We start from the raw sequence: 27,980 nt of genomic DNA on the forward strand, positions 1-27,980 counted from the left end.
GCATCCTTCACTTGCACTTGGCCCAATTCCCCAATAACACTGCTATCATTCTCTGTTTCCAACATCTGAAACCTAAGGGCCAACTCTGACTTCTTCCTTGATACTCATATATACTCCATTGACAAATAATGTTGATCCTACCTCACCGTTCTGTTCCTTAGATTCACTAAGTTTGTTCCCATTTAGGGCCATTCCCTCTGCCTGGGATGCTCCCTTCACCCTCAACCCCAATTTTCTCAAGGCTGGCTCCTCATTATCACTCAAATGTCTATTAAAATATCACTTCTTCAAAGAGACCTTATGTGACCACTCAGTCTAAAGAAGCCACCAGATTGTTCTCAGTCACGACTCCCTATTTTCATTCTCTAAATCTCACTTGTCACTACCTGATTATTTTCTGCCAGTATGATCTGTCCCATCCCCAAAATATATACTCTGTGATAGTCTTGGACTGCTGGTTTACCACCATAGCCCAGAGCCTGGAATATTGAGTGGGAGAGCTCAAGAGAAATTAAGTCAATCAATAGAAACCTTTCTTATATCATATGTTTTTTCCCATGTCAAAATAATTAAACATAAGATATGGGCAATGACCGGGCTGTTCCCGTCTCTAGCTCCTCCCTTTTCCAAACAGCCCTAAACACGATGCCTAGTTACTGCGCCCAAATAATCTAAACCTCAGATTACCTAAAGGAACCACTTTCAGAAAGCATACTGTTTGACACACGCATAGCACTAGTTTTCCTTCTATTTCCTTCTATTTTCTTGCTGGAAAATCTCCAAAGGCTCCTTGCTGCCTACAGAATAAAGCATGTTTTCCACTGGCTGTCACACCTCTTCTTAATAGGCTCCAACCTAGTTTTTCATCTTATTATCCAGAATACCTCCTCATGCTCTGTATGCCACAGTCAAATTAGATCATTTGCCACCAGATTCTTGTGCCTGTGCTTTACACTGTTCCCTCTTGCCTGAAATACCCCTACTATCCATAGCTTTCTAAATCCTACCCATCCTGTAAACTCAGCACCAATCTTCAAAAAGAATTTTAAAGTCTTATATTCTCTAAAACAAAATAATCACTCTCTCCTCTAAACATCAGTATCTTCCTCTAGACCATAGTTTCATAGTCTCTGGTATAATTAGTGATGTGATCTTGCTCCCAAAAGATTGTGTGATCCAATGGACAGGGCATAGACCCATCTCTCTTTACATTCTTCACATTGTTTGTACTGAACAGCTATTGAATAAAAAGGGGCTGAATAAATGAACAACAGAATTTCTCTAACGGGAAAGAGTTTTAGGACAAAATTAGAAGTTGGTAAGAAAAAGCAATTTCTCAGTCATCTGGGGGCAAAGATATCCAGTATAGATAAAAAGCATAGAGCTGATTTCATTTCCTAACAAACAGGAAATACCATGTTGAGAGATAGTGAGCACATATATTACAGCCCTACAGAATAACAACAAACCCATGAACATACAAGCCTCCACCAAGTGAACCAATGAATCCACCTTCATAACCAATGAATCCACCTGCATCAGTGTGTGGATGTTATGAACACTACGCAGAATTGGTAAAAATGATATAATCATGGACATCAGCAACACACCACATTCACTGGCCTCCCAATGCTGTGAATGGCCTATGACACAGCTCTCCACAATCTAGCCCCAGTTAGTCTTCCTGCTGAGATCCTACACATCTCCAATCTCTCCTTGACCAAATATCTTTCCAAGAGAGTTTACCTGAATTTGTTTTCCACCGAGCCCTCGATGCCACTGTTTTGACTTCAGCTCTTGACCAGTGTTCCAACAGCTTACATCTGTATCGTTAAGATGCTACCTTCATGCCACATTTGTCCTCCAAGCCCACCCTCCTGGACAACTAAGGTTGGCATTCATTTCCACTGATGTGTCCACTTCACTCTCTTTATCAAAAATCAGAAGCACTGAGATCTTTTACCCAGTGCAGTTTTTCCCAACCTATATCACCATAAGGGAAACATATTAAAATTAAGTATTCATAGGTACAATTAATCAGTATTTCCAGAAAAGGGCTCCAGGAACTTTTTTTTTTTTTTTAATAAACATCTCAGGGGAGTCTCATAATTAAATCTCAAAAGCACTACTTTGCACTACTCCCAAACTTATGCACTCAGCCTGCTTCGTGGGTTTCTTGCTGGGCTACAGGTCTACTTACAAGACTGTACAGTGGTGGTTTTCAACCTTACCTACACATTTAAGTGCCTTTGGAACATTTCAAAATTCCAGTGCCAGACCACATTCCATGCTAAGTACCATGCCAGAATCTTAGGGGTAGAACCCAGATGTCAGTATTTTTTAGAGATCCCTAGGTGATTCTAGTGCAAGAACCACTATCTTAGATTAATTTATAGTTATTCTGCTTTCTTTGGATAGCACAAAAATGGATTGTGGTCCACTCATGCCATTCCCAATACCATCTTCAAATCTCCCAGAAATATCTATTTCCTCTTTATCTGTTCATGTTGAATTCACATTTAATCTTTCAGGGTTCAGCTGCAATTCTTGTCAGGGTCATCTTTGCCACTCTATTTTCTATTTTACCATAGTAGAGCCTTATATATTCTAGCTGTCTCTTGCCACCTAATCTAAGCCAGCATCACGTCCTGAAAGGACCATAGCCTTGGGCTCCTACTCAGCAGTCTGCTTCTCCTCCCACTTACATTCTTCACACAGCAACCACAGCAAAAAGTTCAAAGCTCCCGCTTCATGCTCACCAAAGGATTTCCACTGTGCTGCAGTCCTACCCATTGGAACAAGCCCTGCATCGCCTGCACTCCTGGCCTCTCTCTGGTCTCATCTCACTCCCTCTGCTCTGTGTCCGCTCACTGAGCATGCAAGCTAGTTCCTGCCTCAGGGGCCACTTGGATGACCCTGTTCAAACACCTCCCTTTCACTGAGGTCAGTCTGACCACCCAGTCTGTTAGTAGCTCTGCCCCATCCACAGTCATTCCATCACTTCAACCTTGTTTATTTTTTTCACAGCTTTTAACTCTCTCAGAATTTTTCCCAATTAATAGTTTACTTGTTACTTGTCTGTCTCCTCCATGTGAATATTGATTCTAGTTCTTCTTCTTCTTTTTTTTTCCCACCACAGCCTCCAGAAATCAGTTTTTATTGAAGAAATGAATCAACTAATGAATGAATGAATATGAATAAATATAACCCCAGATGAAACTATATACATCATATGTAGTGTCCCCCTATGTGTCCATCTCAGGAGATCTTGCCTCTCCAACCAAATAATAAACTCAAAAGATACAGCAAGAAAACTTCTTCTTTCCAACCTTGGAAGTCGAGCACAGTACTAAGCAAATATCATACATGTAAATACTTACCTGTTAATTATTTGGGCTATTTTAGAAGATCCTCAATATTGTATTGAAAAAGATAAGTTGGTTTTTTAAACTGACTTTCAGCTACCTGTAATTTTCCAACCCATGAACATCCACACCTAATTATAATGTTTACTGTATCACACCTGAACAAGCATAAGAAGTCTCTCATTTTAATTCACCTTCCAAATTTTTCACGTTTCAATTCCATTCTCTAAATTACACCCATCTTATAAAGTACCATGCAACTTGAAAACTTATGTTTGCAGGCGTGGCCCATGCATGACCACTGACCTGCCTGATATGGATTCAAGCACATTTTTCTCTAATTGATGTGCATTTGTTCAGATCAAGCAGAGAGAGATCTCAACCAGATAACTACTACAGGGATGGTCTAAGCCTCAGCTGCATCTCTGGAAATAAGTCCTCCCTCTGACTTGAACATTTTTTTAAAGCCTGCCTTGTATAAGCTTATGGTTATGGGTTCTGGTTTCAAAATTTTATTATTATATTGAAACCAGTCCATGAAAACTAGGCTTTGTTAAAAAGCTGTCAAATAGTGGGACACTTGGGTGGCTCAGTCAGTTGAGTCTGACTCTTGGTTTTGGCTCAGGTTATGATCTTATGGGTCTTGAGACTGAGCCCAGTGTTGAGCTCTGTGCTCAGGAGGGAGTCCACCCTTGGATTTTCTCTCTCTGCCGCTCCCCACCCCAGTGCATGCATATGCTCTCTCAAGTAAATAAAACTTAAAAAAAAAAACAAAAACAAAAAACCCCCAACTATCAAATAGTTACTATTTACAACTAAAACCAATATTTCTTCTAAAACTTCACTGACAATCACAGACGCTAAGGAGATCGCTTTCTATGAAACAAGAAAACACAAAATTAAGACAATCACTGTTATTTTCCTAGTATCATCGAAATTACCATTTTATTTATACCCATGCAGGGCAATACCACCTTCCAATAGCACCTTCTTATTTATTTCAGAATCATTAACACTTCATTCTGTTCCCAGGTAAATGCTAAACATATATCTTCAAATAACTTAGGCTTCCCAAAGTCTTAGGATACACAAAACATTCATGTAATCCCTTTTAATCTTCAATTTTGGTGACAAAAGATAATGTTTCTTCCAAATGTTGAATATTATAATACAAGCCGTAATACACACCCATCATCCTTTCAAAGGATGTCTTTCAAAGCCTTGATGTCTACCTCCCCAGGGAGCTAACAATCCCCATCAAGTCTGTAGATCCAGGTGAGGAGACCCTGCTCCATGACCCTTACTGACCCTTGCAGGGATCAGAAATTACCACTCCTTTTCATACAGAGATATCACTCCAAGAGGAATCTGATAATGGATCTTGCAGGTACCAAAAAGAAATTATAAAATGTTAGCTCATGAAATTTGGTTCCCAAATTGCAAAATACTTTTTGACCTCATAATCAGCCATTTCTGCTAAATGAATTTTGTAAAAGCATTACAAGAAAAGCATCAAGAAGGCTCAGAGATGAAAAGATTATTTCATTGTAGAATCACATAAATGACCCTTTTCTTTAAATCTTACAAAACCTGAGAATACTGATAACCTTAGACTGACAGTCCAGAAATAGAGAAAGACTATAATTGACCAATTTTGAGTCTAGGACTCAGGTGTCTTTCATTTCACAATGGAATACAACATTTGATAGATGACATAATAGCTCATCATATGCCTTATGTATATTAACTAATTACAGGCTTGCTATGAAGATCAAGAATCATTCACATGTGATATTCTGAAATATCACATGTGATATTTCCACAGCTGACCTCCTTTTCTGAAGTAGAGTCTGTCTGCCAGTAAAGCCGCAAATGACAACGTTGTAAGAACATATGGATGTGGTCAACAGTCGTATACTTAATACCACAGAGTGTGTTCTCTAACATAAGGATACAAAGTAAAAATATTCTTAATTCTGAAAAAGAGGCACATTAAGAGACAGCTTGGTAGTCAATTATTATACTTTCAATTATGATTAAAATACAGTCTTGTGAGTAGTAAAAAGGAGAGCTCAAAGTCAATTTTTTGCAGACATCTTATTGCTAACCAAGCAGAACTCATTTCCACTGATTTTTACTATTGTGATAATCCTAAAAATTAAGTCCATTCTCAGGGGTTCTGGTTTTCATAACTTTGTGAGGCCAAGGTTATAAAGCAGTACAGCATAGCTTTAGGATTATGGTTCATTCATCCATCACTCATTGTAAAAATCAGTGGCCTAGGAAATTAAATAAACTTGACCAAAAGAACAATATAATCTCCCCATTAAAATGAAATTAAGACATGTTTTTCAGGGAGAAAGTAAAACAATATATCCTGCCTTGTCAGAATAGATGATTTCACAAAACAGATACTTTCAGCACTACAATGTAAAGGCATTGGAATAAGGGCTGGGAGGACCCAGATGGTAAGTAAGAACATATGGATATGGCCGAAAGTCATATACCTAGTTGGCAGGCCTCCTACCTAAAGAACTAAGAAAAAGGCAGGCCAACAACTAACTCTACTACATGGCAAAAGGCATTAGTATTAAGGAGAGATATCGAGGTACAGGTGATCTGGTGAGGAACACAGAGGAGTTAGTTCAAACTGGGGACAAGCCAGAAAGATTTCGTACAGTACAAGTGTCGATGGGATTATAGGTGCATGAACAAGGGTACAGAAGCAGGGGCCCAGCAATAGCTCAGGAAAGTACAGCTAGAGCAGAGGGAAAGCAGAGGTGTAGGAGAGTAGGGGACAAGGCTGACAAAAGATTTTGGGTTTGCCATGGGAAAGAATTTGAATGTAACCTTCACCAAGACAACGGAAAACTATCACTGCTTAAAACACGATCTTAACCATATCTTAAGAAAAACTGGAGAGGCAAAACAACAACAACACAACAACAACAAAGGTGACAGATAACCTAACCCAGAGAAAGCTCTTGAAACAGTCAAGGAGTGATGATGTTTTCCTCACGAGAAATTGTAGGGTCCATGTGGAAGGAGAACACTGAAAATTACATGATGGAGAAATCAAAACAGGACAGAAGTCAGATGAGAACTTTTTGTTACAATACAGAGAATGAAAATCAAGTTCTATTAATTTATCTCTCAAAATAATTAAATAGGATAGCAGCTGAATTCATACAAAATTTTCTAAGCAGTTTACTCCTACAAGAAATCAGACTGCCAGGCCTGAGAATCTTCCACTTCTGCTACTGGACTGGAACTGAGAATGAGTTTACCACTGGGAGGAAAAACTCTTGCACACCCTTAAACCTCTTTTCTTTTCTTTCCCACTGGTATAATCTGCTAAGCCAGACAGATCCAGGTCTTTGCAAGACAGAAACAGAATTAAACAACAAAATCCTCATGTCCAAAAAAAAAAAAAAAAAAATTGGGTTTTTCTGTTGCTAAGCAATCAATGACAATTGCCATCTGACTGTCAAGTCCAAGAAGGAAGAAAACTGGTATTTATTTTTTGTCCATGTGTCAGGAAGCTCAGTGCCAAACATTCCCCATTAACCTCGATTGCTTGTCATTGTTCTTATCATCATCATCTTCATTTACCTCTGCCTTAAAGAACTTAGCCAATGTTGGTAGAGTTGAGATTCAACCAAGATTCATCTAACTCCAACCTTTTGCTCCTCCCAATGAGCAATCTACCTCCTGAATCTGTCTTTAGCAACCTTTCCCATCATCAATAACACCTACTCTCCCTTTGTTGGATCTTTCTTCCCTCATGTATGAATGCACATTCTTAAATTAATCATTGAGCACCTCCTATGTGTTTGACCTTGATGAGGATCAGTCATTGGTGCATTGAATTGTTTTATATTAAGCAGGGGTTTCTGGGCATTGCCCTTCCCTCATATAAAGGTGTGTCAGCATGAAAAGTGTTCAACATCACTCAGCATCAGGGAAATACAAATCAAAACGACAGTGAGATACCATCTCACACCAGTCAGAATGGCTAAAATTAACAAGTCAGTAAATGACAGGTGTTGGTGAGGATGCAGAGAAAGGGGCATTTCTGTTGGCAGAAATGCAAGCTGGAGTAGCCACTCTGCAAAACAGTAAGGACGTTCCTCAAAAAGTTAAAAATAGAACTACCCAATGACCCAGCAATTGCATTACTGGGTATTTTCCCCAAAGATACAAATGTAGTGATCTGAAGGGGTACGTGCACCTGAATGTTTATAGCAGCAATGTCCACATTAGTCAAACTATGGAAAGGGCCTAGATGTCCATCAACAGATGAATGGATAAAGAAGATGTGGTGTGTATATACGAAGGAATATTATGCAGCCATTAAAAATGAAATCTTGACATTTGCAACAACGTGGATGGAACTAGAGGGTATTATGCTAAGCGAAATGTCAATCAGAAAAAGACAATTATCATATGATGTCATATGATATGATTCCTCCTTATGAGGAATTTGAGAAACAAGACAGGAAAGGGAGAGAAAAATTAAACAAGATGAAACCAGAGAGGGAGGGAGACGAACCATAAGAGACTCTTTTTTTTTTTCCCTAAAGATTTTATTTTTTATTTATCAGAGAGAGAACACAAACAGGCAGAGCTGCAGGCAGAGGCAGAGAGAGAAGCAGGCTCATCACTGAGCAAGGAGCCCCACGCGGGACTCAGTCCCAGGACCCTAGGATCACAATCTGAGCCAAAGGCAGCAGCCTAACCCACTGAACCACCCAGGCACCCCATAAGAGACTCTTAATCTCACAAAACAAACTTAGAGTTGCTGGAGGAAAGGGCATGGGAGGGATGGGGTGGTTGGGTGATGGACATTAGGAAGGGTATGTGCTATGGTGAGTGCTGTAAATTGTGTAAAACTGATAAATCAGAGACCTGTACCCCTATTTTTTTATGTTAATAAAAAATAAATAAAAATAAAGGCATATCAGAATGGATGTTACCATCACATCATTTCTATTTACTTCCAAGATGCTTCTGGTAAACCAGTAATTCCATGATATTCATGCCATAAAAACTTGAGTGTCTGCTACTTTCCAATAAATGTAGAATATTTTAAGTAGTTGGATAAAGTATTTACTACAGAACTATCTAGAAAATATTTTCTTAATTATTTAAGTAATTTTAATAGCTGAGAATTCTTGATAAAGTTGTTAACAGTATTAAAATCAGAATCATAAATTCCGACCGCATTGCCACAAGGTTTATGGTATAATAAACTAAGGGGTGTGTGTGTGTGTATGTACGTGTGTGTATAACTATGTGCCCTCTTAACTAAATATTTACTTACAAATCATACAGTAGAAAAAACCCGCATTGACAGATATAGGTTTCTCAGGAATATCTCAAAGTATTGCCAATAAGATTTCATAGCCAACTTATATGGAAAGTCACCTATTACACATGATTTGACAGAAGGAATGATACTTGTCCTTTTCTCTAGAGGCTTTTTGACTCATCATTGGCTGCTCAGTATTACTACTAACTCAAGGACCTGAACACTACAGAAATGATGGCAATCACATAAAGAGATTCGTTTTAAAGTGTATAACTGCTCAATAAGCTACCTACTATACATAATCAATAATATTGAAGGAAGCACAGAAATACAACTATCCCCTAATTTTTAAATGCATATGCCTTATGATATTGCTTTCACAGGATAAAAGAAGCTATCCATTACTATTTAACCTTACAGAAGAAAAAAAAGTAGATTGGGATAAATGCCAGTCTTCGTTTTATAGCTCCTCACTATTCACACAGAAGAGCTTAAGATCCCCCACCAAGCACCCAACTCCAAACCTATCCATGCCACTCACACACGCAAACGTGTACAAAGACAACTGAATGGTCTTTCTCCCAGCTGCCTGCAGACCTGCCATCCCCTCTCCCCAGTTGCCTCCATGTTCTCAAATCACATTAAAGGACATTAGTCAGATGTTCCCCGCTAAGAGCCAACACCAATGTCTTCTACTTTTTCTAATAAAGAACTGCAGCACACTACAGAGAAAACCCTAGTAAAATAAGGAAATTAGAACTAGGGGGGATCAACAAAAGAAACTGATATTAAGAGAATTTGAGTTAAATACAGAGTATGAATGCTTGCCTTAAACCAGTGGTTTTCAATCTTGGCCATACTTTAGAATAACCTAGAGATTGTCAAAGAATACAGATGCTTCAGTCCAACCCCCAGAGATTCTGATATAAATAGACTGGGGGGCAACCTGAGCATCAGGATTTTTTAAGAGCTCCCCCTCCCCAGGTGATTCTAATGCACGGGCAGGGGTCAGGGCCACAGCCTGGAACTCTAGCCTTAGAGCTACCAACAAAAAGGAGGAAAAGCCTTTCAGAAAGACACTTTAAAAACAAAAATAAAATTTTCGGGGCACCTGGGTGTCTCAGTGAGTTAAAGCCTCTGCTTTCAGCTCAGGTCATGGTCCCAGGGTCCTGGGATCGAGCCCCGCATTGGGCTCTCTGCTCAGCAGGGAGCCTGCTTCCCTCTCTCTCTGCCTGCATCTCTGCCTACTTGTGATCTCTGTCTGTCAAATAAATAAAATCTTAAAAAAAAAAAAACCCTAAAATTAATAAATAATAAAATTTTAAATTTAAAGTTGCAAATCTGATTGTGTACTCTTCTATTTCACACCGACCTATAGGTACCAAAGGCCTAGATTCATACGGCATTTGCTATTAAAATGGTAAGTGAGCAGGTAAGTTTGTTATCACTCTGCTCACCATCACAAATGCCTGTGCACAGACAAGGCACTTCTTTAAAGAAAAATTTCAGAGAACTGGAAAAGTACAGCTCACTGAGGCATACAGTTCTCCAAGCCCAGCTCCCGCTGTACTGCTTGCCCCACCAGACATCAGAGAGCTGCAGAGCCACACAAAGCAGCCCACCAGCATGGACTTGGCCTACTTTGGACTGACTCCTGCTTGGAAATTACAGATATGATGAGATGCCTTGCGGTTCACAGGATAAAAAGTAATCAGATGAGGATAAACACTTCATAAAATACACGGGTGGAAATAACTTCGGAGTCATTAAAGGCACCATTTTGATTAGCAAAACCAGGTATTAAAATATGAGAATTACCATCTATTTTGTATGACCTGGGTTGAAGAATAAGGTCATTTTTTTTTCAAAAATATTACTTTTGAAATAATGGGAGGGAGGATAAATTCTACATATTCTGCTCTATCGATGAATTAGAATAATTCAAATACAATTAAAAAGTACATAGAAAGACCAGAAGCATTGTTTAAATTTTTTATCAATTACTTCTTCACCACGTAGTTATTTGTCAAACGGATATAAATGATGACATTTTGTATGTCTTACATTGGATTTTACATAGAAAAGTCTGCTTTACCTCATGAAAATTATTTCTGCTACAAATATTTATAAGCCCCATCAGAAGTGATAATTCAAATATCAAGCCCAGAAACATCTTTGAAAAACTACTGTGTGAGAGATCTTGCTGAATCAAGCACCAAGGGAGGGCACAAAAGTAATGTAGACTTTGTTCTTCATGTGACTTATTAATTAAAAGAGTAATGAGGAATTTTTATAGCTAGGCTTGTGCAAGCATTAAGAACCCGCTTTCTCTGGACAAAATCTTTCCCTTGTTTATTTCAAAGCATAAAACTTGGCAGACATGGTCTGAATGTATTAAAGGCACACAGGCAATATTTCTCTCTGACTCCAAGAGAAACGGGAGAGATGGACAACAAGAAAAATTATCACACGCTTATTACAGAATAATGGGTGAGGTGAAACAACGGATTCACGGAAAGCTGAGAACAACTCACAACCTGTGGCCTCCTCCCCACACACATACCCTACAGCTGAGCACTCTCTGATGCATTTCTTCACATTCACTCTAAGAGGTCCTTACAAGCAACTTAAATTGTAAAATTCACGTAAATGATGTTTCCAAAACTGGAGACTTTGCGTGAAAAGACCACCATTCCCCTGCAGTATAAGAGGAGAAATGCTGCCCCTCCTTGAAAGGAGTGCTACTACACAAATCATGCAGGAGGCAAGGGGATCCCCAAGCAGGGCCCCTCCCCTACAGATACTCACTCCCCAGCACTGCACCTTGCTGCTGGTTTTCTGCTGCTTTCACAGAGACATTTGCTTTGTCTTCACATTCAATTTAGGAATTCATTCAAATTCAAACTGTACTGAAGTTACAGCTATTTAGTTCTCAGTAGGGCCCAGAACATAATGCAAGTATGTGTGTTCCAGGAGCATGATACAAAACTTTATTTATGAATAAATGTATTTTGTCTTATCGCCTGCAACATGCTAGCATTCATTTCCAGCAATGTATTTCTTTTTAGCTATGTTACATTACGTACTTTTTAAGGATTGTTAAAATAGTCTAGTTTAATCACAACTGAAGGTTTTCTACTGATTTTTAGGATACAGTATCTTGCATTTCTAATCCCCAACTTTACCCCTACAACTTTACCCCTTTAAAATTACTTAAAATAGATATTTAAAAGGATGTTCCCCCTGAAAAAAGGGGAGGAGCTGTCTTCCACAACTGCACATTTTCTAAGCTAGAAAACATGTATTCAGACTCCTCAATGACAGAACGTATCAGTGCTTCTTAGGAAGGGATGTGGGAAGTAAGGATGGAGGGAGGGAGAGAAGGGAAGGAGGGGAAAGAGGGAGGAGAGAAGTTCTAGAACAAAAATCTACAGTACCCACTCCTCGGATTCCTATTACATTTATATATACACTTCATTGAACAGTATGAAACATAGTTGTTAGGGTGATGTTAATGTTACTAGTGTTTGTTCATTTTTGCTCATTTCTACTATCTGCCTCAGCTCTCTCAGGCTCTAAATGAACACTTTCTCAATTCTTTGGTGACAAGGTTACATATTATCGATTGGGATTATGAAATCTTTCAGAGGCTGGCCCACAAACCCCTCTTGATTTGTCACTCAGATGGCTGGGGCAGGGGATGAACAGGTCTCTACCGACCCCTTTTCTGGAGAAGTCTTACTATGTTCCCTGAATATATGTTTCACTTTTATTTGTTTAAACCAGTGGTTCTCAAACTTCAGTTTTCATCGAAATCACCTAAACGGTTTGTTAAGCCACAAGCTGCTGGGCTTTAACCCCAAGTTTCTGATTATGTAAGGAACTGGGCTCAGAGAATCTGGATTTTTAACAAGGTCCCACTGATGCTGACGCAGCTGGTCTGGGAACCACACTTTGAGAACCACTGGTTTAAGAAATCTCCTTAAAGTACTAGATAGGCACTGTTCTAGGATTTTACAAGAACTTCTCCGTGTATTACCCAGTTAACTTCTGGCAAGTTAGTTAACTCTGCTTTCCTTATTTCTTTTTCTACAACCAAGGCAGGAGGTGGGGATGACTTAGACAAGAGTTACAGTAGCAGGCAAAGAAATGCAAGAATGAAAATCCAAAAGCAGTTTGAAACAACAACAATAACAAAACAATAGGACAGGTTTAAGAAGGGACACTGGAAGTGGAAAAGGGAACAAAAACGAACTTTAAAGGACAGCTGTCAGGAATGAACTCAGCAAAAAACACAAATAAAGGGGCACCTACTCCTACCTTCAAAAGAGTCTCAGAAGAAGAAATGTCAGCCCCTGCTTGAGGTCCAGGGCCAGGCTAACCACTCCTGCTCTGTATTTCTTTTGGGTTTCAGGCCCCAAGCCTCTGTGATTTATTTATTTTCCTCTTCTTTTTTTTTTTTTTTTTAAAGATTTTATTTATTTATTTGACAGACAGAGATCACAAGTAGGCAGAGAGGCAGGCAGAGAGAGAAGAAGGGAAGCAGGCTCCCTGCTGAGCAGAGAGCCCGATGCAGGGCTCGATCTCAGGACCCTGAGATCATGACCTGAGCTGAAGGCAGAGGCCTTAACCCTCTGAGCCACCCAGGCGCCCCTATTTATTTTCCTCTTCTGTTCAAAGCTTTCACTTTCCTCTTTCTGCTATTTTCTTCCTACTCAAGAATCAGTGTGCTGTCATCTTGTCTATCTTAACAACAAAAAAAACTTTCCACCTTGCCCCCTCTCCAACTACCAACCTATCTCTTCTCCTTCCCTTCACAAACTCCACCCCCAAAATAGTCCACAGTCCTTTGCTACTTAAACTGTGGTCCTCAGACCAGTCCTGTCAGCATGACCTGGGAGATTACCCAAACTGCAGGATCTCCAGGCTACTTCCATTGACCCTATTTGCCTGATTTCCCTCTTACTTTGTTAATGGAATAGATATTACTCCATTAATTTTCCCTGTCTAAACTACAGTCCACAGCTATCTAACTGGATTTTACTCACTCCACATTGAATTTATTCTTAAAAAAAAAAAAAAAATTTTTTTCAAGATGTCTAGGACCCAAATACCAAATTCAAAATCATCAATGGTACCTTCAGATTTCTAAAAGAATCTTAAAAAATCAAATACAGACAAACAGCAGGGCATTTAAAAATGCAGTCAAAACCTGCAAAAAATAAATATAATCTTAAGTATAAGTACCAGATTAAACTTCACTACAGGTTAAACTATTAAAAAGAAAAATTACATTGAGAAAAGAGCCTGGAGTTCAAAGAAAGGTACTTTGAATAATTTTAGCTCTTTTCCATAGGTGAGAATCCAAAATCCTTATTCACTTAATCTAGTCTGATCAAACTACTATATGAATAGATGGCTCGCTCAAAGGTAGGCACCCTCATACTCCTCCTACTTTAGAGAGTGTCTCCTTCCCTAAGATGCTTTGGTCTTGCCTCCTGACCCTCCTCCCAGCACTGGAGAGGTTTTGTAGATCCCCAGAAATGACAGATCAGCCCAGCCACCTTGTTCCAGGTATTCACATTCACATAAACCATGTCTAAACTTACTCATTCAACAAATATCCCGAACCCCCCGCCCCCGCATGCCAGGCACTGTGCTAATCCCAGAAATAGAGCAGTGATGAGAAAAAGCACACTCCTTCAAGCATGGAGTTTAGGTCCTACAGGGAAGACAGCCTGCTTAAACAATTATAACTTGGCTCACAAATGCTGTGAAAAGTACAGAATAGTATGGTTCCCCAGCAGGATAATCTAATCTAGTCTAAGGAGGCAGTCAGCAAAGGCAGAAAGGGTATTAAAACTGTATCAGAAAAAAAAAAGAAGTGTGCAACCAGACAAAAAAAGATTGGGAGAATATATCCTACAGAGAAAAACATCAGGTTTAAAAGCTTTGAGCTGAGAGATAACAAGTTGAATTCGAGTAAGTGAAAGACATTTCATGTGTTGCAGTGCAGAATGTGGAGGACAGAGTGATGACAGGATGGGCTAGAGAAGGAAGTACGTGCCAAACGGAGGAGAAGCCGGTAGCTTATTTTAAGGGTTGTGTTTATCCTGCAGTAAATGAGAAGACTTGAGTCTGAGCTGTAGCCTAGATTTGAGAGTGGCAAGGCTGCAACCGTAAACATGGAGTCTAATTGAAATAAATCAGGCCAAGAGGGCCAAGGAAGTGACGCTGGAAGGGAGGAAGTGGAAAGAATGCAGAGATGCACAGAAAGTAGAGGCACCCTAATTAGGGGACTGCCTGGACATTCAAGATACCTCTGGGGAACCCAGCTCAGGTAAAAAAGTTGCATCACACAGTGAGACTCAGAGCCCTGCACTGCGAAGAGGAGTGGCAGGGTTGACGATGTCCATCTGGAACATCACACACTGCGGGACTCTTCAGCTGCCCTCACCTGAGCCCAGCCTCTGAAGTGCCTGGCCTCTTCCTGGCCCAGGAAGGCACCGGCACGTGTTCGGCCCTTCCTCCTCCGTCTCACCCACCGTTCCTACCAGAACCAGCTCTTTTTTTTTTTTTTTTTTTTTTTTTTTGAGATTTTATTTATTTTGACAGACAGAAATCACAGGGAGGCAGAGAGGCAGAGCAGAGAGCCCGATGCGGGGCTCGATCCCCGGACCCCGGGATCATAACCTGAGCCGAAGGCAGAGGCTTTAATCCACTGAGCCACCCAGGTGCCCCAGAACCAGCTCTTCTTACAGCTGACATATTTATATTTCTAAACAGGTGCCTTGTCACTAGCAAATCCATTTAAGATTTGGACCATTTGTAGCCTTAACTTTAAATTCTTTGCATGTCTCTATTATCACGAGATTAATTCAATTTTTATATAATGAGTAAAGCATCTCTAATGTGTAATTATCAATGTACTTTAAATTATTTTGGAGCCTTTCATTAGAACCCATATTAAATTAACGGCACATCTACTGATGTTTATGTACATTAGGCATGTATGTTTTAAATCAACTGCAATTTTAAGGAAATCTACATTATAAAAGCTTATATCAACACTAAGAAGGGAAATGCTTATATATTCATTTTCCATGCCCTTTCAGCTCCTGTGGAACAGTGAAGGCCCCAACATACAAAGCCGGGACTGTAGGTCAGTTATTTGTGATGTCTCCTCAGTCGGTGCTTTGGGACAGGGCAGGATGGGACAGAGGCTGAGTGGGCCTGGGCCGGAAAAGCAGCAGTCACGACACAAAGACAGGCTCCACGCTGGGTCTGGATAGGTGCAAAGGGCAACCAGGCTATCCAGCCCCTTTCTGACCTCCATCAATACTGATGTAGCTATGAGCCTTTTCCTGAATCCAAACTGAGGCAGGCACGGGAGTGCTGAGGATTTGATCCTGAGTATAAAACAGTAAAGAAGACAACAGGCAAGGAGGTGGGTAAACTGAAACCTTGACAGCTGGTGTGGAGGGAAGCTCCTAAAGACATCAGGTGAGTCAGCTGTTTCCCAGGACCTAAAACACAGAAGAGTTAAATCCAATTCTGAAAATGCATGTGCTGCTGGGCACATCACCGCCACCCACCCCCAAGCACTCTACACATTAGCTCTGTATTCAACGGACATTTACTAAATAAACATGGAAATCAGTGAACTGTTTTGGTGTGATTTTCTCTCACTTTCTTTTCACTCTAGTCAGCTGCCCATCCAATAGCCTCACTTTCATTTATGAAGACACCGAATACGTAAAACTGTAGGGGGAAAAGCAGGCACCCAACACTTCATCTAACTACTTCCCTCTTGGGAATGCCAAATTGCTGTATAATTGCAATTCTCCAGATTCCCCTTGCCCACCCCACTTTCTCATGCGCTCTCCCACTCATACCCACACACACATTCACACACACACTCGTTTTAATCCTAAATCTGCTCACTGAAATTCTGTGCCATTATTCGCACTAACAAAGCCCTGCTCCTGTCACCATGTCCCCTTTAATCCCTAGTCAACATTTAAGAACAGCCACCGACACCTTCCAGGCCAGTCTCTAGGCTCTGAGTCTCACTCACCAACCTACACAGACAGAGATGAACTTCTTGCCAACATCATGAGGCCATCCTTAACAGGAAGCTGTTCTAGACTAAACATAGTTTTTCTCATTCATTTCTCCCCTATAGATCAAGACAACTCCTGATATAAGGAAAGAAAAAGTAGTGTTGCTCTAAATTATTTGAATAATTTAGAACAAAAAATGTTAATTTGAATGTAATTCAAATAATGTCATTTGGATAATTTAGAACAAGAATTTGTTCTAAATTTGTTATTTGTTTTTATAAATGAAAATAACAAAGAATTTGTGATTTGTTTTTATATATGCTTAATAATGTTTAGAATAATTTCTAAGTTATTTGAATAATTTAGAACAGCACTACTCTTTCTTTCTTTCTTTTCTTTTTTCTTTCCTTTCCTGAATAATTTCTTTCCTATTCCTAAAAAGTTTAGAACAAGAAATGTTTTATAATGTTTATATAAACAATGTTTAATATTATTTAGAATTTTTCAATTATTTGAATAATTTAGAACAGTACTACTTTTTCTTTTCTTTTCTTTCCTTTCCTTACTTTTCCTTTCTTTCCTTCCCCACTCTATAAATTAGGATGTGCTCAGATACATCCTATACAACAACAGTGAAGGCCCCAGCATACAAATGCTGAGCTCCAAAGCTGTGACTATAGGTCAGTTATTTGTGGACAGATGGACAACGACAGCTTAAATCCTTGCTTGTCTTTTTAAACATTTTTAAACATTCCTTGTTTTTTTAAACATTCCTAATAAAGCTGTGATTGCTCAGCAATGTCAAGAGGGGCCTAGGTTCTTTTCCTCCAACTATTTCACGGTCCTTCCCGTGCTGGCATTAATTTTTCAATATTGCTTCACAGTTGCAAATTGGCTACCACAGATCCAGGCATTGTATCTTCAATCGGCAGTGCTGCATGCTGGAAACAAGTGGCTGAGGTTTAAAAAAAAAGAAAAAGAAAAAGAAAAAGAAATTTAATTGCTCTCTTTCATGAGCTTCAATCTCTTTATACAGAGAGGCAAATCTTTATCAAAAGCTCTGAAGATTGTTTTTTTACCTTTCATTGGCCCCTGCCCAACTTTAGAACAATATGGGCAAAACAAATCTAAGCCTTTCATGGATTAGCCCACTGGGAATAAGCCCATCTCTGCCAAAACAAAATTAGAGTGCTTTAGAGAGGAAGTAGAAAGTGCTTTAGAAAGGAAGCTAGATATTGAGTAGACACCTAACCATGCCTACGAGCCATTACCCAGACTGATTTGGAGAAATGGGTCACTGGCTTCTCTGATCCTTCCCCACTTTCCTTCCTCCCACTACTAAGGAGCATTTAAGTAAAATTATAATGTGGCATAATTCTAAGAGCAAGTTCTATTTATCCCTTCTGTATATAGTCTATTCTTTTAATAAATATAATAAAGAAGTATCTCTCTCTCTCTAAGAAGATGTAGAAAATAAATCAGAATAAAGAAATAGCTGAGTTACTGAAATGCTGTATAAACTCCATCATGCGGGGTGCCTGGGTGGCCCAGTGGGTTAAAGTCTCTGCTTTCGGCTCAGGTCATGATCCCAGGGTCCTGGGATCAAGCCCCACATTGGGCTCTCTACTCAGCAGGGAGCCTGCTTCCCACTCTCTCTCTCTGCCTGACTCTCTGCCTACTTGTGATCTCTCTCTGTCAAATAAAGAAATAAAATCTTTAAACTCCATCATGCTTTTTTATTTGTTTACTTTGCCATTTCAGCTCTGCTTTATTGAATTCTGGGTTGCTCCGTTGCTCAATGGACAGTTGATGCTGTAAATTAAGTTCCCCAGCCTCTCAATCTGTCAAGAAGCATTCCTTTCAACATTTACTGAGGGCCTGCTGTTTGTATCCACTTGAGAACAGTTGCATATGTAAAGCAACCTTGAAAATTCCAGACAAAAACATTTAATTATATAAACATATCTATAATATAGTTTTGATTCTCAAGTATGGAGTTCTCTCAGAGTAAGCTGTGTCAGTCTTTTAAATTAGACATATTTAAATAATGGCTGTGTTCCTTCTTTATTTCCCTATCAATCTAATATCCCCCTTTTGTTGGACTCTGTTCTTTCTCCTTTAAGAGAGAAACTCTACTGGGGCGCCTGGGTGGCTCAGTGGGTTAAGCTTCTGCCTTTAGCTTCGGTCATGGTCTCAGGGTTCTGGGATGGAGCTCTGCATTGAGCTCTCTGCTCAGTAGCCTCTCTGCTACTTGTGATCTCTGTCTGTGTCAAATAAATAAATAAGATCTTCAAAAAAAAATAAAATAAAAAGAGTGACTCTGTTTATCTGAATCTTTCTGCTTATTCCTCATTTTTCATGTTAATCTAACAGATGGAAAAACAAGTTACTTACAAACATCTGCGTAGAAATACTTTACCTATAGTTCCTGCTGTGAGTAAAATGGATTTTAATTGTAGGGTTATTGAAATTTTCCCTCACAGGCATTGTAAGTGCAAGTTTTTGGTGTGAGAACAAGTTCTCACCTAGGATCTCACTGTCAGGCACATTCATGTTCTGAACCAGTCACCCACACCACTAGAGAAGTGGAATAAACAGACACTTGACTGTAAACAACAGTTCAGATATCACAGATATTTGTAAGAGTCTGTTTAAGATTACCGGAAATTGTTATGTGCGTGGCATTATATTAATCATATAGCTGCACATAAAATAATTAAGAATATTGATGGCATTAGCATTCATAGAATAGAAAGAGCCCATTACCTAGAAAGACTCTAGAGAGACTAAACCGTGGCTATAAATTGTATAACACCATTTTCACTCACATAATAATGAGATTTGAGTAACATCTAGGTATTAGATTAGCGAGTTTTCCTGATAATCCCCAAAACTAAAGTTAGTGAGTACCCTATTATCCACAGCAGGCATGTGTGCACTCTACCTGACACTCCTAACATGACAGTCATAGTCTTTCCATGGCTCCTTTCCTTCTGCCCACCTCTGCGATGTTGGGATCCCCAGCACTCCTCATCCTCCGCTCCATTCTCCCTGTGAGTCTCATCTATGGCTAGAACGTCAACTATGATTTCAATGTCAGTGGAGCCTAAGTCTATGCCTCTATTTCCAGCCTGCCCCTCCCCTTTGACTTTAAGGCACATCCCTCCATCTTTCTTCTACTTAATCCCTGTATATTCCTTCTACTTAATCTCTGTATATTCAGGGATTAGCCTATACTCAGACAAACCTGGACTCCATTTTTTATCCTATAAATAAATTTCAGTGTTCACTATCCATATTCAAAGCATTGCAATAAATTCAATAAGCTGGGATTGAAGACCTCATTATCCCAAATGCCTCTATGTCCCTCAATCAGTCTCTGAAATCATTCACAAATATCGTGTCTACTCTAAAATTGTGTTTATATGTCTGACCTCCATTCAGTTTTCACTAGCACAGATTGATTTCAATGCATCATTCTTCATACGGGTTTTGGCAAATATGTTTAAAACTGGCGCCCTTGCTCCAATCACTGCCACAGCCAGAAATATCCTCTCTGCACCTCCTCCACGTGACAAATATTTATTGAGCACCTGATGCGTGTCAGGCTTTGGAGTGGGCATTGAATAGAGAGTGCTGAGCAAATCAAAACCCACTCCTCAGTGAACCTGAACTCTAGCTCAGGAGAGAAGGTGGCAATTACATGAACAAACAAATAATCCACAGGGGATGTTTGGTTAAAGAAAAACTAGTGGGGAGTGCTATGTATATAGAGTGATCACTGAGGAGTATCAATTAAAATAAGACTTCTAGGAAGGGAAGAAGCCAGACACAAAGAGATTAAAAGAGAAGAACACAACAAAGGTCCAAGGCTGGAAGGAAACCCGGAGTTGGCTGGAGCCGAGTTTACAATGGGGAAGTTGTATGAGACAAGTTGGGAGGTGGAAACAGAAGTGAAAACACTCACAGTGTCACAGGCCATGATCACAAGTCTGAATCTAATGTGAAGCATAACTGGGAGCTGGGGAGGGGTTTTAGGCAAAAGATTTTTACATTCTTTAAAAATCACCAGAATTTTTTCCCAATCCCAATGTGAGGGTCAAACCTTTGCATCAGAAAAATTGTATGGTTCCTGATGAATGGAGTAACCACAGGGTCCAGCATGCTCTAGTGAGTCTTGGTTTCTACCTGTTGTCCTAGTATAATCATTAATGGTTCCCCACTTTCACTCTCACAGGGCCCTAGGGAGACAGTAAATTCTATGGTCAACTTCCTGATAGGAAATAAACTAAAACAGTCCTCAGGTTAACATTCAAGGCCCTTCTGAATCTGGTCCCAATTCACCAATTCACTTCTCTTCCTTTCTCCCTCATGGTGTTCTGGGCACTTCAGAAATGTAATGCTGACAGTATAAATGGCACTTTACTTCTCTGCTTTTGGTCATGTCCCTGCCTCCTGCTGCATGCTCTGTGACCATGACTAGTAGACAGAACCTTGAGTGTCTGACCCAAGAAGTCTTTTCAAAACCAGGCAGAATGAATGGCTTCTTCCTCTGTGCTTTGCCAGTATCTTTATTAAAGCATTTATCACACTGGGTTAATTATTTATAGGTCTATCTTTTCTGCTAGAATGGTAGGTACTTAATGGCAAGGACAGCAGTTCCCCTTATGTGTTTTTTGGATCCTCACCACCCACTGCATACCTGGTCCACAGCTGGTACTTGATACAAGACTGCTAGATGAATTATTTAATCTAAATTCAATATAACATATATAGTAAAATAATAAGGTTACAGAATGAGACTTTAAATTCTATCCAGTAAGCTTAAAACATTATTGCCTTCACATCTAGATATTTTCATTCTCCAACTTCATCCCAATATCTAATGTAGCCTCATTCATTAGGAAGTAACAATAAACTCTTAATGAAGACTACAAGTAGGGGCGCCTGGGTGGCTCAGTGGGTTAAGTCGCTGCCTTCGGCTCAGGTCATGATCTCAGAGTCCTGGGATCGAGTCCCGCATCGGGCTCTCTGCTCAGCGGAGAGCCTGCTTCCCTCTCTCTCTCTCTGCCTGCCTCTCCATCTACTTGTGATTTCTCTCTGTCAAATAAATAAATAAAATCTTTAAAAAAAAAAAAAAAGAAAAGAAAAAGAAGACTACAAGTAAAAAATCTTTCAGGGCAAAGAAGAAGTCTAGTTTTAGGAACCCAAATAATTTTCAAATAATTTTGAAGATGAAATAAAATAGAATTGGTATAACCACTGTGGAAAACAGTATAGAGGCTCCTCAAAAAATTAAAAATAGAAATATCAAATTATTTAATAATTCCAGTATTGTATATTTACTCAGAGAAAGCTAAAACCCTAACAAGAAAAAATATAAGTATCCCTATACTATTGCAGCATTATTTACAATAGTTAAGATAGAAGTAACCTAAGTGTCCATCAATAGATGAATGGATAAGGAAAATATTATACATACACATAACCACACAGACACACAGACACACACACAAGGGAATACTACACAGCCATAAGAAAGGATGAGATGGTGCTGTTTGAGGCAACAAGGAAGAACCTAGACGGTATTATACTAAGTGAAATAAGTCAGATGGAGAAAGATAAATACCATAGGATTCCACTCATAAATAGAATCTTTAAAAAAAAAAGAATAAACAAACAAAACGCAGAATCAGACCCATAAATACAGACAACAAACTGATGGTTGTCAGAGGAGAAGGTCCTGGGAGACTGGGCAAAATGGGTGAAGGAGAGAGGGAGATACAGCCCTCCAGTAATGGCATGAGTAAGCCCTGGGAATAAAAGGCACAGCATAAAGAGCACAGTCAATGATCCTGTAATAGCAATGTAATGGGACAGATGGTAGCCACACTTTTGGTGAATACAGCATTACGCACAGAGTTATCCAATCACTAAACTGTACCCTGAAACTAATGTAACATTGTGTGTCAGTTATACTCAATTTTTTAAAAATTATATTAAAAGTTGGGGTGCCTGGGTGACTCAGTGGGTTAAGCCTCTGCCTTTGGCTCAGGTCATGATCAGGACCTGGGATGGAGTCCCACATTGGGCTCTCTGCTTAGCCCCTTCTTCCCCCTCTCTGCCTGCCTCTGTGCCTACTTGTGATCTCTTTCTCTGTCAAGTAAATAAATAAAATCTTTTAAAAAATTAAGTTAAAAGTAAACAAAAAGAGCTGCCTGGGTGATTCGATCAGTTGGGCAACTGATTCTTAGTTTCAGCTCAGCTTATGATCTCAGGTTCATGAGATGAAGCCACACATCGGGCTGGGCATTCAGCACTGAGTCCGCTTGAGATTCTCTCCCTCTCCCTCTGCCCCTCCCCTCCCTGCTTGCTCTCTCTCTTTCTCTCAAAAATGGTTAAATACATCTTTTTAAAAAAGTAAACAATAAAAACCCAGAATGATATACTTGCAGAAGACGTTTTCATATACTCACCACTCTTAAATACTCCTGCACGCATCCTGCTTAGAAGAAGTTTGTGGCGTAATTGCAGAACTTCAGCTTCCAAGGCTTGGACTTTAGATCTCCACATTGACTCCTGCTCAAACACCACCTTCGCAAGGTGCTCTGTGTATTCTTTGCTGCTTGTGTCAGCTGGTGTCGAGCGGATAATTGCCAAGGCCAGAGCCAGCTTTGACGTTCTCAAATACCATGTTTGAGCATCCATCCTGACTTTTGTCTCTATCATTTCATAAGAAAAAAAATTCAGAAATTTCGTTTAACTTTTGCAGTGCATTTCATTTGCTCAAAATTGATTTTGCAGAGTAACGTTAATTAATATGTTTGTAATACAACTTGACACCAAGTAACAGAAAAAATTTTCTCAGGAACTGAAGAGAGTATGAAAAAATATGCAAAAGAAAAAGGCATACACATGCATATTAAGTGTATTAAAATTTAAAAAGGTGGGTTCAGACAATTTGACAAATTCTTGGGGTGGAAAAAACACACATTAATTCATTTAGTGTTTTCTAACCAGAAGCACACATCAGAGTCTCTAAGGGAGCTTTAAGAATATATATATATATATACATATACATATATCTAGTCCCAAAATTCTCCCCAAAATTCAGATTCAGCAAATCTGGGAAGGGCACTCAGGCTTTTACATTTTGAAAGGAGACAACTCTGTAATCCGAACCACTAAATTAAATCATTTAAATGCAAACCTTTCTCCTCGGACCCATTCTTCTAAGTCTTAGAGTCCTTGCTTCCCAGCCCTGCTGCATTCCTTCATGAACCATGACCTACTTGTTACTATTCCTGCCTTCAACAAGGCCCCTCCAATCTATACTGAGAACAATCTTTAAAATATTGGCATCATTTAAGTTGTAGCTGTGCTCTGATTCTGCACCTCCAAAGATTTCCAATTGCCATCATAAGCAAATTTTCCAAATCAGAACTGTATCAAGGTCTGTGATTGTAAGGACATGACAGACCACTGCATTCATTGGACAAATACTATGACCCTCACTGAAGTATAAACCCCTTGTGGGCCTCCACAAGGAGGAGCTTTGCCCATAAAATGTGCTACGTAAAGATTCGTAATGAATAGTACAACGGTTCCAGAGAATTTAGGACCTTTGGTTGCCAGATCCAGTCTAACAAATTCAAATTCTTTACTCCACATTTCAAACTTTATGTTGTCCAGTTTCTCGAGCCTATCCTTCCACTGTGGTTAAATCATATCATCCAAACAGATGCACTCAGCCTAAGTTCATTCCCATTCACATCGCTCTCCTGAATTTTCCCTGGTTGTGATTCCCTGACTCTCATAGCTGCCAAAGCCCTGAGTATGTATCCTTCAAAGAACAATTCACATACCATCATATAAAACCTTTTCAGAGGTTTTATCACAACCTACAAAACTGTGTACCTATCTGGTATTCTATAGCTTAGCACTGAAAATACACAATCTAAGAGGAAGCGTAATACCGCTTTATTATAATCAGAGATCAACACAAAAATGTATGTCTGATATGTTCATAACAGAATAATATATCATTGAAAACTAGGACCAACAACCAAATAGTTAATAACAATAGGACAATTCAAATGAATATCATCTCTTAAGATAGGGTTTTTCAGAGATATTTTTTATTACCATGAGAAACTACTAATGATATGCTGAGTGGAAAAACGGTGAGGACCTAAAATTATATGTATAGTATAATCCCAATTGTGTAAAATATGGGAAATATAAAAAATGTAAACAGGATTTATCTCTACTATATAATTATCAGTGATTTTTATTTTCTTACCAACAGTTCTCTAAATGTTCCTAATTTTTGGCTATGAACATGTATGGAATTATAATTAGAAAAAAAATTATGAAGAACAGATTTCCAAAAGTAAAGTATAGTTACCATAGTGAAGCTACATAATATACCCAAGATTCAATGCTGTGAAGATAGACCAACTAATTAGAATTATAGCTGCACCTATTTTAGTTTCACAGAAACCATGTCACTCAGCTGGTTCATCCCTCATCTGCTGTGTCAGCAATGGGGGCCAGACTCCCTGCCTCTCAGTACTTCGGGAGAGCGCCTGTGGGCAGAATGCAGAAAGCAGGGATGACCCTCCCTAAAGAAGTAAGCCCACCATCAGATATAACAGTACAGACTAAAGATAACAATAATAACAATAATGGAAAATAATGACCTATTTAAAGTGTTTCGGGTAGAAAATGAGCTGATATTCAATTATGAATCATGGCTAAAAACTAAGAAGAAAAAAAAACGTGTTTATTAGCATAAGAGGACAAAATTCTCTGGATAACAGTATCACAGAAAACTCCCTGTCATCTTGCAAAGATTTTTAATTAATTGATTTAAGTAAGCTGATTAATTAAATGCTCTGATATTTAAGTCATCATATATGATTTGCTAACAGTCTTAAAACCATGCTGAATGTCAGTCAACAAAAAAAGAACAAATTATAAAGTCCTTCTGGATTCTAACTATCCCAGGGTCACTTGTCTGAACATTAATTAGAATTGTACCACAAGTGAACAGAAGTGATTGCTAATAGATATACTGGTACAGCCTTCTACCATACAAATTACACTCAAAACACACATAGAACTATAACCTACAACCAAACAAAAGCAGGCCTTTTAAACTGCTTCCTCGTGTGTGTGTGTGTGTGTGTGTGTGTGTATAAACATATGCCATTTTTATCTAAGAATAACATTCCTATCCTCAAAGTTCCATTTGCAAGGTAAATTCTATTTCCCCTGAAATTTCATGGAAAAAAATCTGAGCTTCCTAAACATATTCTCTACTTAAATGAGGAAAGACCCATAGTAACTTTCAGAAAGCCTTTTTAAAATTCAATTTATGCTCAAATAATTATCGTGAATAATTAAAATGAACATTAAATGTTCCCCAAGAAGGTATTTAGTGTCTTTGAATTCTTAACAGCAGAAAACACAAAATTTTAACAGTCTTTTTAGAATACAGCATTCTCTCAAATGAGCTTTCTTTTTCTTTACATTTGGGAATAGACCTTACCGTAGCAAAGTCCCCACAGGGCTACAAAAAAATCTAGTCACATTTCTTATGGTCCCTGTATTCTCCTTCAACCAATATATGCGGAAATAGCTACTCTGCAAACAGTATTTTGGCAATTTTTACCTGCCCTATTTCTCCTAACCTCACTTTTACCTACTGAACTTTAATATGTATCAACTAATTAATTCTCTAAACTGTCAAAACTGTTTTGAATTATAATCCTGAATTCTAAATTCTGTTCATCTCCAAGATCACTGATGAAAATTTCATGAACTAAAGAGCCCCCAATCATTCCTATATAAGAAGTGAAAGTTTAAATTAGGTAACTATTCAGGAGGATCTTTCTGTAATGTGCATCAAACACCTTCAAAATACTTATCCCCCTTTGGACCAGCAATACAAGTTCTAAGATCTTAAAAACATGACCAGAGTCACAAAAAAGTATTAGACCCAAAGATGATCTTAAAGGATTATTTATAATTACTAAAACAAAACAACTGTCACCAGCTTGAATATCTAATAGACGCATTAAATTGTGACATATAATTAAATTTAAAATGTTTTTTAAAATATTTAAAACTATGGGAGAGTATTTCCCACACAATGTTAACTGCAGGATAAACATAAAATAGTAAATACAGTAAAGCTGGAAAATTGGGGAAGGGGGAATCCATAGACATGAGACTGATTTATTGATAGATTTAGAGACAGAAAGGGGGGGAGGGAAGTAAAGAGGAAAAGAAAAGAAAGAGGGAAGGAAGAGGCAGGGAGACAGACCAGGATTATTCACCAAAATACAAACAAAACACTGAGTATGAGTTAAGGAAGTCTGATTTCATTTTCTTGTTTATACTTTTCTATAGTTTCCATGCTTTCCACATAAACATTATAAAATGTGTTATATATGACAGAAAAAAAAAATGTCTTAATACTAATCCTACAGAAAATTCCCTATTCAATATTTTTCAAATTACAAATTATAGGGAAAATGAAGATGAGTTTTGAATGAAGCATCAAGTCTACACCCCTGATGAGAAGCTCCAGCCTGTAACTCTTACCTCCTCAGTTCTAAGAGATCTTCAAGTGTAAAACACACCACCAGTTCACCTACAGCTTGGGAGTAGAGGAGGGGTAACAATGAAATAATATCAGGTGAAACAAACTCAAAAATCTGAAGCTGTCAGAGTGCCTGCAAAATTGAGGAAACACAGTCAATGGAATGGGAATTCTGTCCTTTAAATTCCCTGACCTCCATCCTTGATCAGCTTTCCCCAAATTCTACTAAGCTTGTGGACTTCTGGCCTTTTTATGTCCACATGTAGATAGATGCTCCTTCATTCAGATGAATCTGGTGTTCCTTCCACTAATCCAAAGGTCACAGTGGATTTTGGAGGTAGGGCAGAAAAACTTTAAAAATGTTCCAGTAAGAGGGCACCTGGGTGGCTCAGTTGATTAAGGGTCTGCCTTTGGCTCAGGTTGAGATCCTGGGGTTTTGGATCAAGTCCCACATCTGGTTCCCTGCTCAGTGGGGAAAAGCAGACTCCCCACTGCTATTTCCCCCCACCCATATTCTCTCTCTTTCTCATAAATTTTTTAAAAATATTTTTAAAAAATTAAAAAAAAATAAAAACAAACAAAAAAAAACCTTTCTAACATGAGCAACCAGGAAGCTTCTAGTCACCGGATTC

The 27,980-nt window shown here is 38.9% G+C and overlaps 1 protein-coding gene across 1 annotated transcript in view; it reads right to left on the bottom strand.

The window, feature by feature from the left end:
- MEI4 (meiotic double-stranded break formation protein 4) overlaps window positions 1-27,980 on the bottom strand; it is a 229,459-nt gene that overhangs the window by 170,565 nt on the left and 30,914 nt on the right. The window contains exon 2 of the mRNA XM_082729639.1: window positions 23,216-23,461. Coding sequence (XP_082585765.1) covers window positions 23,216-23,447 — 232 coding nt within the window. The 5' untranslated portion in view covers window positions 23,448-23,461. The remainder of the gene's footprint in view (window positions 1-23,215; window positions 23,462-27,980) is intronic.

Source organism: Mustela nivalis (assembly GCF_964662115.1).
Source record: "Mustela nivalis genome assembly, chromosome: 5".
Classification (NCBI taxonomy): Eukaryota; Metazoa; Chordata; class Mammalia; order Carnivora; family Mustelidae; genus Mustela; species Mustela nivalis.